The sequence below is a fragment of the Microtus oregoni genome, unplaced genomic scaffold (genome assembly GCF_018167655.1).
Source record: "Microtus oregoni isolate MIOR12 unplaced genomic scaffold, Mior012 000012F_ref0000307, whole genome shotgun sequence".
NCBI lineage: Eukaryota > Metazoa > Chordata > Mammalia > Rodentia > Cricetidae > Microtus > Microtus oregoni.
The window spans coordinates 51,058,937-51,075,486 of record NW_024543071.1 but is presented as its reverse complement, the minus strand read 5'-3'; the positions used below and the strand labels follow the sequence as shown (position 1 = coordinate 51,075,486).

The 16,550-nt window shown below is 51.2% G+C and overlaps 1 protein-coding gene across 1 annotated transcript; it reads left to right on the top strand.

The window, feature by feature from the left end:
• The first annotated feature begins 1,692 nt into the window (after positions 1 to 1,692).
• On the top strand, positions 1,693 to 16,550 carry Pygm (glycogen phosphorylase, muscle associated). The gene is made up of 20 exons (XM_041661230.1): positions 1,693 to 1,996; positions 2,964 to 3,065; positions 3,149 to 3,227; positions 3,307 to 3,410; positions 3,649 to 3,780; positions 6,183 to 6,294; positions 6,387 to 6,469; positions 6,867 to 7,010; positions 7,218 to 7,310; positions 7,492 to 7,638; positions 7,782 to 7,945; positions 8,338 to 8,452; positions 8,926 to 9,027; positions 9,300 to 9,447; positions 11,187 to 11,245; positions 11,350 to 11,491; positions 12,417 to 12,624; positions 15,673 to 15,807; positions 15,948 to 16,014; positions 16,144 to 16,550. Exons 1-20 carry the CDS (start codon positions 1,754 to 1,756, stop codon positions 16,291 to 16,293), a joined length of 2,529 nt encoding a protein of 842 aa, XP_041517164.1. The 5' UTR covers positions 1,693 to 1,753; the 3' UTR covers positions 16,294 to 16,550.

Here is a 16,550-nt window from a genome sequence, read left to right as displayed (position 1 = left end):
CTCCAGCCACCATCTTGCCTGCAGTGGGTCATGGGGAAACCTCAGTCCTGTTGTCCAGGGTTTGTTGGGTTTTGTGGTGCTTGGAACTGAGTGCAGGGCCTACGCAAGTTCTCTGATCCTGAGCCAGATCTCAGCCCTCTGTATTAGTTTTAGATTGCATCTCAGTGAGTTGCCCGGGCTGGCCTGAACACTTATTTGTAGCCCAAGCAAGACTTGAACTCCTGGCTAGGTGTGGTGATGCACACCTTTAACCCCAAGCATTCTGGAGGCAAAGGCAGGTGATCTCTGTGAGTTTGAGGCTAATATGGTTTACATAGCAAGTTACAGGATGGTCAGGGATACAGAGTGAGACCCTGCCTTAAAATAAATAATAGAAAAATAAAAACAGGAAAAGGTTTGAACTTATGGGTCCTACCGTGACTGACTCCAGACTGATGACACCTGGTGCTGTCATGAACTAGTAGAGAATGTTGTCTCACTTTCGCAGACCCACAGGACTATAGTTCCCAGTAGCCCCTGCTTTGGGCTGCATGCAGAGCTGTCCTGTAACCCGACTATCTCTCTGGAAAAGGTCACTTAAGAGCTCCTTGAGAGACAGCAACAGGAGGGAGCTCAGAGCCACTATGCTTTGGTGGGGGTGGGGTGACAGCAGTGGCCTTCTACCTCAGGCACCCATCTTCCTCCACGACACTTCTGCAACCCAGGGTCTTGGCCTCCATTTTCTTTATTAAAAAGAATTATTTATTTTTGTTTATGTAATTTTTTGAGACAGGGTTTCTCTGTGTAACGATCTTGGCTGTCCTGGAACTTGTAGACCTGGCTGGCCTCGAACTCACAGAGATCCACCTGCCTCTGTCTCCCGAGTGCTGGGATTAAAGGCATGCGCCACCACTGTCTGGCTAAAATTTACTTATTTTTGTTCTACGTGCATTGGTGTTTTGACTGCACAGATGCCTGTGTGAGGGTGTCAGATCGTGGAGTTAAAGACAGTTGTGAACTGCCATGTGGGTGCTGGGAAGTGAGCCAGTGTCCTCTGACACTTGGTCTCCCATTTCACAGCTGCGAGCCTCTTTGAACTAGCAGCAGCTCTCTGTTTAGGGCACACTCACTGCCAGCTCCTGGTTCCTCTTGCTAGTGTACATATCACTTCCCCATCTGCATGCAGCAATGGACTGTGTCCCAGCCAGGTGAGGAATGGCTATGACCAGCTTGACAGGCACTTCATCCATAGAAGTAGCTGCACTCTAGACAAATGTCACAAGCAAGCCCTGCTGCTCTGAGGAAAAGAGAATGTGTCCTGCACTTGTGACAATCCCTTTGCTTCTTTAAGGAGGGTCCACAATCCAGTCCCACCGTTCATCTATAGCTCAGCAAAGAGCCTAGGCTGGATAATGTCTTAGACAAAGTCTCAACCAGAATGTTTTAGGTACGCTTCTGGCCTCCCAGAGTATCCCAGCTCTTTCTGAAGTATCCTGTCTCCAGTCTTCCAAAAGCCAGGGGCCAGAAGGCCTAAGGAACCCTGGGAGAAGTGGGTCAGCTGTGAACATGCCCCTCCCTCCCCTCCTCTCTCCTCTCCACTTGCCCCCAAAATAGCTCTCTGAGCTCCAAGGCCAAGACCCTCCCACGTCCGGGGGAGGCGTGTCATACTGCCTTGAGCCAGGCCTTAAATCCCCTCACAGCTGGGCAGCTCCACTCCCTGGCTGGAGGCAACCAGACTCTCAGTCTGTTCAGTTCAGCTTGCCTATCTGCAGCCATGTCCAGGCCTCTTTCAGACCAGGATAAGAGGAAGCAAATCAGTGTTCGCGGCCTGGCCGGTGTGGAGAATGTGTCTGAGCTGAAAAAGAACTTTAACCGCCACCTGCATTTCACCCTGGTCAAGGACCGCAATGTGGCCACGCCAAGAGATTACTATTTTGCGCTGGCCCACACGGTGCGGGACCACCTCGTGGGACGTTGGATCCGCACACAACAGCACTACTACGAAAAGGACCCCAAGGTGCTACAGGAGGGGACACCTTGGGTGGGAAATGGGCTGGGAGTGAGGCCTGCCAGGGAGCTGGCCCTTCCTGAGGCCCAAATTTTCTACAGCAAAATAAATTGCTGTTATAGGAGCCTGGGGTTGGAGGGTCCTGGACAGAAAGAATACTGAGGAGGGAGACCCAGGGGTGCTCAGGGTAGGCGGGCTGCTTACACGTGTGCCAGACGAGGTTGGAGGGGCTGCTGGTGGGCAGGAAATGTATCCCCCTGTGGCCCAGTTTGGACCTGGCATGGAAAGACATGTCATCAAATGTGTGCATGGCACAGTCTGCTTGTGCCACAGGCAGGGCAAGGCTAGGGCAGCTGGTATCAAGTGTCTGGTAGGGTCACTGGTAAATGTCAGGAACCTAACTCCACAGCAGGGGTGGGGGAGGGCCAGGGAGGGACCCAGGAAATGGGCAGACTGGGTGCTCTCGGCATTCCCATGCTTCTGTTCATCTCCAGACTGAGGCTTGAGGGGAACCGCAGTACAGGGCAGGTTCAGCCCTGAGTCACTGTGTGACCTTGAAAATGACTTTTTCCTCTGGGCCTTGGCAATGCCTTCTGGGGGAGCACTCAGAGGTGCTTCTCAATGTCCTGACTTCCTGATGGGCTATATTAGGAGGGGTATGTATCTCAGAAGGTGTCCCTACTTCTCATGAACACCTTAATCCCAGAGATAGGCCAACCTTATTCTCTAGAAGGGGAAACTGAACAAAGCCAGACGGAAAGGCATTTCGAAGGAATGTAGGGACCAATGCCTTTCTTACCTATTGGACCCCAAAGTCTGAAGTGGCTCCTCTGAGCAGGGAGAAAAGAATTGGTGGCTGAGATAGGGACATGCTGGGGCCTGGCAAGTAAGACAGGAGGGTTAGAGGTCCAGATGCAGCTGTGCCTGGCTGGATGTCAGGGGGTGGCTCTGATCCCTCTTCTCGGTCTCTGGGTAGAGGATCTACTACCTGTCTTTGGAATTCTACATGGGACGGACACTACAGAACACTATGGTGAACCTGGCCTTGGAGAACGCCTGTGATGAGGCTACTTACCAGGTGGGGGAAGCATTTAAGGTTGGGGGCGGGGCTCCCATGCTGGCCCTTGGGCCTGACCACTCCACTACCACCCCTTATCACAGTTGGGCTTGGACATGGAGGAGCTGGAGGAGATCGAGGAGGATGCAGGGTTGGGTAATGGGGGCCTCGGCCGCCTGGCAGGTGAGTACATGGCTTGTGGGGTGGGGTGGAGGAGTCCCTAGTGTTGGATGCCTGATACTCACTTCCCTGATACCCATAGCCTGCTTCTTGGACTCCATGGCTACACTGGGACTAGCTGCCTATGGCTACGGGATCCGCTATGAATTTGGGATTTTTAATCAGAAGATCTGTGGGGGCTGGCAGGTGAGCATCCCCGACCCCAACTCTGTGGTGCTCAGAGAGGTCCCTCACTTGGTCATCTGTCTCTGGATAGGCTCTGAACCTATCCCAGCTCCCCAGACAAACATCCTTGCCCCTTGCCTCAGAGCCAGCTGGTGACCCCTGGAACAGGGACATATTCTATGCTGCTGGATGGCTCACCGGCTCACAGAACGTGAGTCCCTGGAGCTCGTGCCGTCTAATGTTCCCCTTGACCCTCCAGATGGAAGAGGCCGACGACTGGCTTCGCTATGGCAACCCCTGGGAGAAGGCCCGTCCTGAGTTCACACTTCCTGTGCATTTCTATGGCCGCGTGGAGCACACCAGCCAGGGTGCCAAGTGGGTGGACACACAGGTGAAGATAAAGATGGGTACAGGTTCTGGGGGGACCCCTAGAGAAAATAGGGTGCAGGAAACAAGCGGAAGGCTCTTGAGCCCACTCTCACCTTACAAAGGAGGGCACTAAGGTTCAGAGAGGTCCCGAGATTTACTGGAGGCCACACAGCCAGAGCTGGGAGGTGCTAGTCAGGGTTATTGGGGAGGCCAGGCAAAGTGTCAACCCTGCAAGGAGGAGGGAACTGTCTCTGCTCCACCAGCACTCTGTCCTGGCCAGCTCCTCCCCCAACACAAGCCTTAGCACAGCCATTGAAGACTGCACATCTGAGGCAGGAGAGAAAATGAGGCCCCTTGCCAGGCGGTGGTGGCGCACGCCTTTAATCCCAGCACTTGGGAGGCAGAGGCAGGCGGATCTCTGTGAGTTCGAGACCAGCCTGGTCTACAAGAGCTAGTTCCAGGACAGGCTCCAAAACCACAGAGAAACCCTGTCTCGAAAAACCAAAAAAAAAAAAAAAAAAAAAAAAAGGAAAAAAAAAATGAGGTCCCTTGAGTGGAACTGGTATGTTCAAACCCAGGTAGCAAGTTGAATGGATCCAAAAACCTGTTGGGTATCCCAAATCCTGTCCTGTGACTCCTCCCTCTAAACCTTCGAAAATGGTGTTTATTGCTCTTCTATTTAGGCCTGGGCCAGTCAGGGCTGCTGCTGCACACGCAGGTGTCCTGACAGCCTGGCCCATTCAGCTCTGAATGGAAGTTTGTAGACCTGCCTTCCTTTGGTTTTCAATTTAGTGTCTGTAGGGTTGGGCAGTGGGGCTTGGGCCTATATTCCATTCTACCCCATCAAGGGTGTCAGGGAGGGAAGGTGAAGCCCCAAAAGCCCCATATAGGCAGTCCTTTGGTGCCCCTGGCATTGTGGTAGCAGGTAGTTCTTTGTAGTAAATTGGTGCTTATAGATTAGGTTTGTCCTGGGCAGTGGTGGTGCATGCCTTTAATCCCAGCACTCTGGGGAGGAGGCAGGCGGATCTCTGTGAGTTCAAGACCAGTCTGTGAGTTCCAGGACAGGCTCAAAAACTACAGAGAAACCCTGTCTTGATAAAACAAAAATAAACAAAAGATTTTGGGAGGTAGGGCTGTCTGGCATTGGTTACTGCTAAGTAGTCCTGTGGTCAGCTAGATATAAGACCTCTGGATAGGGGCTGGAGAGATGGCTCAGCAGTTAAGGGCCTACTCTTCCTAAAGGTCCTGAGTTCAATTCCCAGCAACCACATGGTGGCTCACAACCATCTGTAATGAGGTCTGGTGCCCTCTTCTGACCTGCAGGCATATACACAGACAGAATATTGTATACATAATAAATAAATATTTTTAAAAAAGACCTCTGGGTAGAACTGACCCCTGTGTAGTTCATTTTGAACTCAGGTTCCCCAAACTCTCTTCTGAGTCCAGTGTGCTCTCACTAGGTGGGGCCAGGTTATAGAGCAGCCACCAGCAGAGACCCACTTTGGGTTCAGCGCTTGTCACTGTCTTCCTTCCCATAATCCTCATGACAGTCTAGGGAGGCAGGTGTTGTGCTGTACAGTGGGGATGTAGGAGAGGTCTTAGTTACTTATCTGCAGTGCTGTGGGGTGTACAGTCCTTGTACCTGCTTGACAAGTGCTATATCCTCAGCCCTCTTTTTTTACTTGACACAGGGACTCACTAAGTTGCCCAGATTGTCCTTGAACTCACCCTGTAGCCTAGGCAGGCCTTGAACTAGTGATCCTCCAGCCTCAGCCTCTCCAGTGGCTGGGATTCCAGGCCTGCACTAGCAGACATATTTTCTCTCCCTCTCTTTTTCTCTCTTTTTCTTTTTTATTTTTCAAGATAGGGTTTCTCTGTGTAGCCCTGGCTGTCCTGGAACTCAACTCTGTAGACCAGGCTGGCCTCGAACTCACAAGAGATCTGCCTGCTTTTGCCTCCCGAGTGCTGGACTTAAAAGCAAGTGCCACCACCACCTGGCTCTTTTATATATTTTTTTTCTTTATTTTTTAATGAGCATTGGTGTTTTGCCTACATGTATGTCCTTTTGAGGGTATTGAATTCCCTCAGATTATAGACAGCTGTGAGCTGCCATGTGGGTGCTGGGAATTGAACCCAGGTCCTCTGGAAGAGCAGCCAGTGCTCTTAAGCACTGAGCCATCTCTCCAGCCCTGACTTGTACTTCTCTTCTTTCTGTAGCTGAGGCTCAGAGGATCCATAGCTTGTTCCCGGTAACCCGGCTAGTAAGCTCTGTGCTGGAACTACAGTCTGCCTTGGGCACTGGCAGAGTTCTTGACTTGAGCTTCAGCTCTTGGTCGTGAGGCCCCACAAACCAGACTCAGGCACTGCTTAGGGCTGGACCCCGGCAGCCTGTCCAGTTTCTGACTCAGCTGCCTCCTGTAGGTAGTGTTGGCTATGCCCTATGACACACCTGTGCCTGGCTATCGAAACAACGTTGTCAACACCATGCGTCTCTGGTCGGCCAAGGCACCTAATGACTTCAACCTCAAAGACTGTAAGTCCCTCTGCTGGTAGCTGGCAGCCCTGGTTAGCCCTGCCTGGCTCATGCCCAGCCCCACCCTCACCCAAATCCACTTTGTCCCTCAGTCAACGTTGGCGGCTACATCCAGGCTGTACTGGACCGAAACCTGGCTGAGAACATCTCACGTGTCTTGTACCCCAATGATAACGTGCGTTGCCCTTCAACCTGGGGACTGGAAGCCCAAGTCCTTGGAGAGGGACAGAGGAGCTGGGGGCGGGGACCTTTGCCACTGTTCTAGGCTCACTGTATTGCTGTCCCTGTGCGTCCTATTAGGTCCTTTAAATCCTGAGGCGGGGGAGGGGGGGTTGGGGTATGACATTTCCTGGGAGCCATTTCCCTGGGGAGTCTCACAGGATTCATCTATGTCTTTCTAACACCATCTGCTACAGTTAGTTGGTGGGGCAAAAAGTCCTGGGTTCAGAAGGTGGGGGCAATTTAGGGCACTGGGATGTAGTGTGATAGGGGCTCACCTGGTCACACCCACAGCAACTTTGGGCCCCACACTCTGCCACCCCCAACTGCACTCTGCCTTGTACCTCCCTTAGTTCTTCGAAGGGAAGGAGCTTCGGCTGAAGCAGGAGTACTTCGTGGTGGCTGCCACCCTCCAGGACATCATCCGGCGCTTCAAGTCCTCCAAGTTCGGCAGCCGTGATCCTGTGCGCACAAACTTCGATGCCTTCCCCGATAAGGTAGCATGCTGGCCTGAAGAGACTCCTGTCTCCCTATCTCAAGTCCCATGGCCTCCTCCTTCCAGCCTTACTCTACAGAGGAGTGGAGGCTGGAAGTGTATGCAGAACTACATTTGGCCTTTTAGGGGCTCTGAAGGCGCAAGGAGCACTCACAATAGTGCTTGGTCTGGAATCCATCCTGACTTCCCACCCCCTCCTCACGCACAGGTGGCCATCCAACTCAATGATACCCACCCCTCTTTGGCGATCCCTGAGCTGATGAGGATTCTGGTGGACGTGGAACGGCTGGACTGGGACAAGGTAGGTTTCAGTTGCTTTACCCTTACAGGAGTCACTTGGCCTCCAGGGTCTCCTTCCCAGTGTGAAGTGGAAGGACAGCAGGGGGCTGAGCAAGGACTGTGAACCAGAGGGCTGGTTGAAACCCAGCTGGGCCCTGGCAGGGCCACCGGCTGCACAGCCGACTTCTTGCCTTGTATACCAGGCCTGGGATGTGACAGTGAAGACCTGTGCCTACACCAACCACACAGTGCTGCCAGAAGCCCTGGAGCGCTGGCCAGTGCACCTCATGGAGACGCTGCTGCCCCGGCACCTGCAGATCATTTATGAGATCAACCAGCGCTTCCTTAACGTGAGCTGGGCGGTGTGGGAGTGGGCCCCCAGCCTTGAAGTCAGGAGGCCTGTGGGCTGAGTCTGTGGGCAGAGGGGGATTGGAGACTAAGGTTTCTGGGTCCGGAGCCTGGTCTTAGCTCTGGACTTTTTTGGGGGGCGCAGCGGGTGGCAGCTGCATTCCCTGGGGACGTAGACAGGCTGCGGCGCATGTCACTCGTGGAGGAGGGCTCAGTGAAGCGCATCAACATGGCACACCTGTGCATTGCTGGCTCGCATGCAGTCAACGGTGTGGCTCGCATCCATTCGGAGATCCTCAAGAAAACCATGTGAGCCGCTCCACAAGCCCCGCCCATACCACTCTGCCTTTGCATGTGGATCCCGCCCCTCCTCATGGCACCAACCAGGGTCTTCTGGACTGAGCCCACCCCTGAGGGCATCAGTTCTGCCTTCCACTCTGTCACTCAGGGCAAGCTTAGCAGCAAGCATCCCTAATGCTGAGCCGGCTCACCTACCTCAAGGGTGACCCATCCTTAGAACACACTAGTCCCTTTCCAGTACAATCCTGTTCTAGATGACCCCCTCTTACACACAGTACCCCTACCTGCCCCAGGTCTGCATCTGCATCCAAGCCTTTTCAGGAAAAAAAAATAGAGTAGAGGACCAGGTGGGAGGGCTCTGCAGAGATGAATGGTGACCTTCACTCAACCCCAACCTGCAGCTTCAAGGACTTTTATGAGCTGGAGCCTCACAAGTTCCAGAATAAGACCAATGGCATCACCCCTCGGCGCTGGCTGGTTCTGTGTAACCCTGGGCTGGCGGAGGTCATTGCTGAGGTGAGAGGTCACTCTGTGGCTGATCAGATCAATGCAGGTCACTATGAGACAGTATTGGGTAGCTCCATGTAGAAAGGCCCCAGCTGAGGGTCACAGTCCTGTACTGTGTTCCCAAGACTGGTGTCCCCTTGGAGGAAGTGGCACTGCTTTCTTACTTGAACAAGCTTGCCCTATGGCTAACGAACCTGCTGGACTTCACAGTTTAATGCTGTCACATCTGAAGTGAGACTGTGAAGGGGCAGACGTCTGGTGGGTGGCTAGAGGTCATGCCCACAGGAAGAAAGGTCAGAGGTCAGGAGGCCGGCTGGGGTCAGATGAAGCAGTCGTAAGAGGGCTCATTGTTAGTGTAGGAGGAAGACGATGTGCTCTGGCTAGGAGGCTGTGGGAAGAGAAGTTCAAGGTGGAAGGGTCTAGCTAGCCTGGAGGAGCGAGGCCAGGATGGGGTGGTCTTAGCTGAAACTGTGTTCCCACAGCGCATTGGTGAGGAGTACATCTCAGACCTGGACCAGCTGCGCAAACTGCTCTCCTATGTGGATGATGAATCCTTTATCCGTGATGTCGCCAAAGTGAAACAGGTGGGGAGGACAGCAGCCTGGGACTCCTGCACTGGGGCTGGCATCTGGGGAGGACAGGAGAGGCAGTGAGAGCTCATCTCTCCCAGCAGTGAGATTGAGAGAATGCTGCATACATCAGCAGTGTCTGCCTTGGTGCAGGGGTTGAGGGAAGCAGTAACGGGCGAGCTTCCTGTCATCTGCTTTCCTGGGCCTGAGTACAATACAATGGGACTCCAGGGTGGTTTTTGAAACTGAAGCCCTGTTGGTGAGCCTTCTGTCTCCTCAATCTTCAGGAAAACAAGTTGAAGTTCTCTGCATACCTCGAGAGAGAATACAAAGTCCACATCAACCCCAACTCCCTCTTCGATGTCCAGGTGAAAAGGATTCATGAATATAAGCGCCAGCTTCTCAATTGCCTTCACGTCATCACCCTGTATAACCGTGAGTGGCTGGGACCCCACCAACTGAGTCCCCAACTCTGGGCATCTCCCCTTGTACCATCAATGGCAAGATCAGTGCCTCCTGAGGTCTGGTGACTATCCTTAGGGTGTGGTGTTATCCTCACATCTTAGGTTCCTGCTGTTGTCATAAGATTCCCTGACAAGGGGCTGGAGAGATGACTCATCAGCCAAGAGCACTGGCTGACTTTTATTTGTTTGTTTGGTTTTCGAGACAGGGTTTCTCTGTAGCTTTGGAGCCTGTCCCGGAACTGGCTCTGTAGACCAGGCTGGCCTCATACTCATAGAGATCCACCTGCCTCTACCTCCCAAATGCTGAGATTAGAGGTGTGCGCCACCACCTCCTGGCTGCACTGACTGTTCTTCCAAAGGATCCAGGCTCGTTCCTAGCACCCACATGGTAGTTCACAACGGTCTGTAACTCCAGTTCCAGGGGGTCTGACACCCTCATACACACATACATGCAAGCAAAACCCCAATATACAATAAATAAATAAATCTTTTTTTTTTTTTTTTTTTTTAGTTTAGTTTAGTTTTTCGAGACAGGGTTTCTCTGTAGCTTTGGAGCCTGTCCTGGCACTAGCTCTTGTAGACCAGGCTGGCCTCGAACTCACAGAGATCCGCCTGCCTCTGCCTCCCGAGTGCTGGGATTAAAGGCGTGCGCCACCACCGCCCGGCAATAAATAAATCTTAAAAAAAATAAAGATTACCTGACAAAAGCAATTAAGGGGAAAAGAGGGTTATTTTGCTCAATATTCGAGGTGATAGTCTGTCATTGTGGGGAAGTCAAGGTTTGAAGCAGGTAGTCACGCATTCACAGTCAGGAGTAGAGAGTGAGAACAGTGGGTTAATGTATGCGAGCCAGGGGCTCTCTCTCTCTGAGACAGGGTCTCTCTATGTAGCCCCAGCTTACCTGGAGTTTCCTGTGTAGACCAGGCTGTCCTTGAGCTAACAGAGATCTGACTGTCTCTGCCTTCTGAGTGCTAGTGCTGCAGGCATGCACCATCATGCCAGAGCCTCCATTCTTCTATAAACTGTATTTTACAGCTGGGCGGTGGTGGTGGCGGCGCATGCCTTTAATCCCAGCACTCGGGAGGCAGAGGCAGGTGGATCTCTGTGAGTTTGAGGCCAGCCTGGTCTACAGAGCAAGTTCCAGGACAGGTTCCAAAGCTACACAGAGAAACCCTGTGTCAAAAAGCCAAAAAAAAAATTTTATGTTTATTTATTTATTGTATGTTATGTGTATGTGTGCACACCATGATGCAGCGTGTCTGTGGAGGACAACTTGCAGAAGTTAGTTCTCTCCTTTCACCTTGTACATTGCAGGGATTGAACTCAGGTCATCAGACTTGGGGGGCCTTTACCTGCTAACCCATCTTGCTGCTCTTGTTCTCCACTCTCATACAGTATAGAATCCCCTACTTAGGGAAAAGTGCCGCCCACAATGGGCGGGATTTCCCACCTCCACTAATGTGATCCAGACAGTCCCTCACCAATGTGGCAAGAGGCCTGCTTCCCCCTCCCCCCAGGTGATTCTAAATTTTTCTCAAGTTGACAGCATTAACTATCGCACCACGCATCACAGAACAAATTGAGGTTCAGAGACACAGAGACCTGACAGACACAGAGCCAAGTGACCAGCCCAGGCCAGCACTGTCTGTCTATGTCCTGGCCCTGGCTGCCTGTATTGGTAAGTGCCCCTGATGCCTCTCTTTTCCACAGGCATCAAGAGGGAGCCCAACAGGTTCATGGTGCCAAGGACTGTGATGATTGGAGGCAAGGTGAGAGACCTAGGGCAGACTGGCTGGGTCTTGAACACGTGCCTGGACAGTCACAAGATCAAGGTGTGGGAGGGCCAAAGTGCTGACCCAAGACTTCCCCACAGGCTGCACCTGGGTACCACATGGCCAAGATGATCATCAAGCTCATCACTGCCATTGGGGATGTGGTCAACCATGACCCTGCAGTGGGAGACCGCCTCCGAGTGATCTTCCTGGAGAACTACCGAGTTTCACTGGCAGAGAAAGGTGGGTGCCAAGGTGGCTGCACGGGAGCTCGGATGAGCTCAGTCCCAGAAGCGCCATTAGCCATCTTTTCCTGGTCACGGTAAAGAAATTGGACAGGCTGGAGAAATGGCTCAGTGGTTAAGAGCACTGGCTACTTTTCAAGATGATCTAGGTTCTATTTCCATCACCCATATGATAGCTTACAACCTTTTGTAATTCCAGTCCTAGGGGATCTGATGCCCTCTTCTGGCCTCCACAGGCACTGCATGCATGTGGTACAAATACATGCTGGCAAAATGCCCATCCGCATAACATAAAATAAGAATTATTTAAAAAATATCAATGGGGGGCTGGAGAGATGGCTCAGTGGTTAAGAGCATTGCCTGTTCTTCCAAAGGTCCTGAGTTCAATTCCCGGCAACCACATGGTGGCTCACAACCATCTGTAATGAGATCTGATGCCCTCTTCTGGCCTGCAGACACACACACAGACAGAATATTGTATACATAATAAATAAATAAATAAATAAATAAATAAATAAATATTAAAAAAAAAGAATCCAGGCCAACACATATTAAAAAAAAATATCAATGGAAAATGATTGAGGAAAACTCTAGGCATCCACCTCTGGCCTTACACATGCACATGTACACACATGCACATATACACCATACATGTACAAAGAAACTAAAGCCCCAAAAAGTATAGCAGAGAAAGATCACACGGTGAGTTTAAGTGCAGCCTGTCTCACATTGCGGGTTCCAGGTTAGCCAGGGCTGTATGTGAAACACTGTCAAAAGAGCCGCAAAACAGCGGAGGGATAGGGGTCAGGCTGGAATCAACAGAAGGCAGTGGGTTGGGGTAGAGAGGTGCCTGAATCTGTCCAGATTCAGCCTGGCAGGGCTGTCCCTGGGACTGACCTTGTGTTCCTCCCACCACTCTGCAGTGATTCCTGCTGCCGACCTCTCAGAGCAGATCTCCACCGCGGGCACAGAGGCCTCGGGCACTGGCAACATGAAGTTCATGCTCAACGGGGCTCTGACCATTGGCACCATGGACGGTGCCAACGTGGAGATGGCAGAGGAGGCCGGGGAGGAGAACTTCTTCATCTTTGGCATGCGGGTGGAGGACGTGGAAAGGCTGGACCAGAGAGGGTATGGGGTCTGGAGTACCAGAGTCAAGAGGCTTGCAGGGAGAGGCTGGCCAGCCTGTGCAACATCTTAGCTACAGATGCCTGCTGGGATTCTGGAAAACTAAAGAGGGAGTTTGTGGCCAACAAGGTTAAAAAAGGAAGTAGCAGGACGGGAGGAAAAGAAAGCAGAAATTATGTAGTTCTGAAATTAGAAGAAAATTACATCATTGGCTTTCTGTCTGGACACCATGGCAGAGAGAGACATAGGCTTATATTGATCCTTCAAAGAAAACATTTTCTTGGTATTACATCTTTCTTTTTTTTTAATTAATTTATTTATTTGTTATGTATACAATAGTCTATCTGTATGTATGCCTGCAGGCCAGAAGAGGGCACCTGACCCCATTACAGATGGTTGTGAGCCACCATGTGGTTGCTGGGAATTGAACTCAGGACCTTTGGAAGAGCAGGCAATGCTCTTAACCACTGAGCCATCTCTCCAGCCCCCGGTATTACATCTTTCAAGACAGGATTTCTCTGTGTAACAACCCTGGCTGTTCTGGAACTCCAATTGTAGAGCAGGCTGGCCTTGAACTCACAGAACTTACGGAGATCTGCCTCTGCCTCCCCAGTGCTTACCCAGCTTGCCATTGCATCATAAATGTTTTAATTAATTATTTATTGTTAAAATGGAGTCTCACTTTGAGGTTCAATCTGCTTTTGGAATTCCCGGGCTCAAAAAAACCCTCTGTCTTTTTTTTTTTTTTTAAAGATTTGTTTATTTTTTGTGTACACAGTGTTCAGCCTCCTTGTATGCCTGCAGACCAGAAGAGGGCACCAGATCTCATTACAGATGGTTGTGAGCCACCATGTGGTTGCTGGGAATTGAACTCAGGACCTCTGGAAGATCAGTCAGTGCTCTTAACCACTGAGCCATCTCTCCAGCCCCCTGTCTCTGTCTTTTAAGTGCTTGATTACTACAGGCATGTCCCTAGCTAAGATAGAGTTTTATCATTTATATATATGTATATATGTATTTTAAATATATTATTTTATGCGTATAGATGTTCTGCTTGCATGTATGTCTATGCATGGCATGTCTACTTGTACCTATAGAATCCAGAAGAGAGCACTGGGTGCCCTAGAATTGGAGTTGCAGATGGTTGTGAGCTGCCATGTGGGTGTTGGGAATTGAACCCAGGTCCTCTGGAAGAGCAACTTTTAAAGGCTGAGTCATCTCTCCAGCTCCCCAGCCAAGCTATATTAGAACCAGTTCCAAACCCCAGGACATTAAAATTGACCTGTTGCTGTTGCTGTAAATGTTAGTGCAGCGAGCAACCTTTTCCATCAGTACCCATATGTTTGGTTATTCCCTCAAGAATTATTAGGAAAGCCAAACGTTGTGGCTCTTGCATTAATTCCAACATTTGGGAGGCAGAGGCAGGAAGGTCTCTGTTGAGTTCAAGGCCAGCCTGGTTTACACAATAAGTTCTGAAGCATCCAGGACTATATAGTGAGACCCTATCTCAAAAAAAAAATTTGTTAGGCTATGATGACTGCCTAGTCCACTGTTGGATGTAGTTGCAAAACAAACTGTTCTTTATGGGGGAGGGGGTTGATTTGGGGATACATATTAGAAGGTAAATACTCGGGAATAAAAACTAAGTTCTTGAGCTAGGCAGATGGCCCGGTAGGTAAAAGTGCTTGTGGTGTAGGTCTCGTGAGCCCATGTAAAAGGAGCAGCACAAGCATATGTAATCCCAACAAGCCTGAAGGAAAAGGGAGGTGGAGACAGACTCAGAAGCTGGTGATCCAGCTAACTGTCTTACACAGTACCAAAGAGACCCTGCTTCAGACACAAACGAAAAGGTGATGACCCTCTGACCTCCACATGTGTGGTGAGGCATGCTCACCACTCCCAACATAGAGAAACAACAACAAAAGAGCTGGGCGGTGTTGGCGCATGCCTTTAATCCCAGCAATCAGGAGGCAGAGGCAAGCCTGGTCTACAGAGTTCCTCTCTTTGAAAACCCTCGCTTGTAAAACCAAAAAAAGAAAGAAAAAAAAATAAAAAAGTGAGAGTTCCTAAACCTCTGCCACAGATTTTCAAATCCTGGAAGGTTGGCACAGTTTACACTTCCAGCAGCAGCTCCAGAGAGCTGGCATTTGCTGCTGAAAGGGCGTTTTCCTAGAAATTTCTGACTTGGAGTGGAGTATGGTGGCACACACCTTTAATCCCCACACTGGAGGCAAAGGCAGGCAAATCTCCTTGAGTTTGAAGCCATTGTGGTCTACATAGCGAGTTCTAGGCCAGACAGGATTATATGGTGACACCCTGCCAAAGAAAGAAAGAAATTCCAGATCTTGTTTTCTTGGCCCTAAGATGCATTGAACGAGGTCTGGGATGTTCAAGACCAGACTTCAGACTTCAGAAAAATTCTGACTGCAGAGGACGGGGTAGAGGGGCAGCGTGGAGGCTGTGCACAGGCACGGAGAATCGCAAAGCAGGGCAATGCCAGGACCTGAGATCACTGTGGAACTCTATTGTTGTTCATAAGGGGAAAGTGAGCCAGGGAGGGAGGGAAGGCCGCCATCGTGGCAGCTTTAAGACAGGGTGGATGGATGTTTCCTTGAAAGTGAGAAAGCTGTCAAGAGCCTGCAGTGAGCTTGGCCTGATTGAGTTTCACTCCTGACCGTTAAGGTCACACCTATCAGAGGTGGGCTGGGGATGGAACCCAGGGCCTCTCACATGCCAGGTGGTAAGCATTCTGCCACTAGGAAGAACTGTCCTTGCCTGGCTCCAAGACTACTCCCTCTCTCTCTTTTTTCCTTTTCTAAAATTATACGTGTGTGTTTATGTGTACACAGGTGCACTGAGCCATTTCTCCAGCCCCAGATTTGTCTTTTCTGACTCCTTTGGGCCTGAGTGTCTTCATCTACAAAGTGGGAGAAGAAAACTGAGCGCAGTGTGTGTGGCAGCTGTGGAGGCCTGAGCCTCAGGCCTTCCCAGGTTTTCTCTGGGAAGCTGGGCACCCTTTGGCGGGAGCTGACCACAAGTGTGCTTTGGCAGGTACAATGCCCAGGAGTACTACGACCGAATTCCTGAGCTCCGGCAGATCATCGAACAGTTGAGCAGCGGCTTCTTCTCCCCTAAACAGCCCGACCTGTTCAAGGACATTGTCAACATGCTCATGCACCATGACCGGTGAGCTGGCTGGCCAGGCTGCATGGAGGCTCGTGTGGGTGGGGAGGCTGCCCAGGGTTGCAGCTTCATTCACTCCAGTTGCTGCAGAAAGGACTTGGCCCTTAACCTCACAGAGCTCTGGTCTCTCCATTCTCCTCCAGGTTTAAAGTCTTTGCAGATTATGAGGAATACATTAAATGCCAGGACAAAGTCAGTGAGTTGTACAAGGTGAGGGGCCGGGGACCAGGGGCTGGAGGCCAGGGCCTGGTAGGGCTTTGTTTGATTCTGGCTTGGATGAAAGAGAATGGGGGCAGCCCACCAGCAGAGTGAACCTAGAGATTCCCTTCCTGTCTTCAGAACCCAAGAGAGTGGACACGAATGGTGATTAGGAACATAGCCACCTCTGGCAAGTTTTCCAGTGACCGCACCATTGCCCAGTATGCCCGGGAGATCTGGGGTGTGGAACCTTCTCGCCAGCGCCTGCCAGCCCCGGATGAGAAGATCTGATCTTCCACACCAGACCCCACATCTGCCCTTGAGTCTGTCTGCGATTCCTGGGATCAGGCCCACCTTTCATCCAGAGGGTGGGCCCTGGAATTACTACTCTGCCCTTCCCTTTTTGAAGCCCTTTTACCAGTCTCTAGGTCCCGATGCCCAGTGTGATTAAGGACACTGCCCTCTTTTCCCTCAACTCCCTACCCCTCCTATTTATGAATGGGGTCTGACCAAGTGCACCCACTCCCCAATAAATCGACTGTCCCTGA

Coding starts and splice junctions, on each gene's coding strand:
- Pygm (XM_041661230.1), top strand. CDS start 1,754: ATGTCCAGGCCTCTTTCAGACCAGGATAAGAGGAAGCAAATCAGTGTT. Junction 3,411..3,648: donor AGATCTGTGGGGGCTGGCAG/GTGAGCATCCCC, acceptor TTGACCCTCCAG/ATGGAAGAGGCCGACGACTG. Junction 15,808..15,947: donor ATGCTCATGCACCATGACCG/GTGAGCTGGCTG, acceptor ATTCTCCTCCAG/GTTTAAAGTCTTTGCAGATT.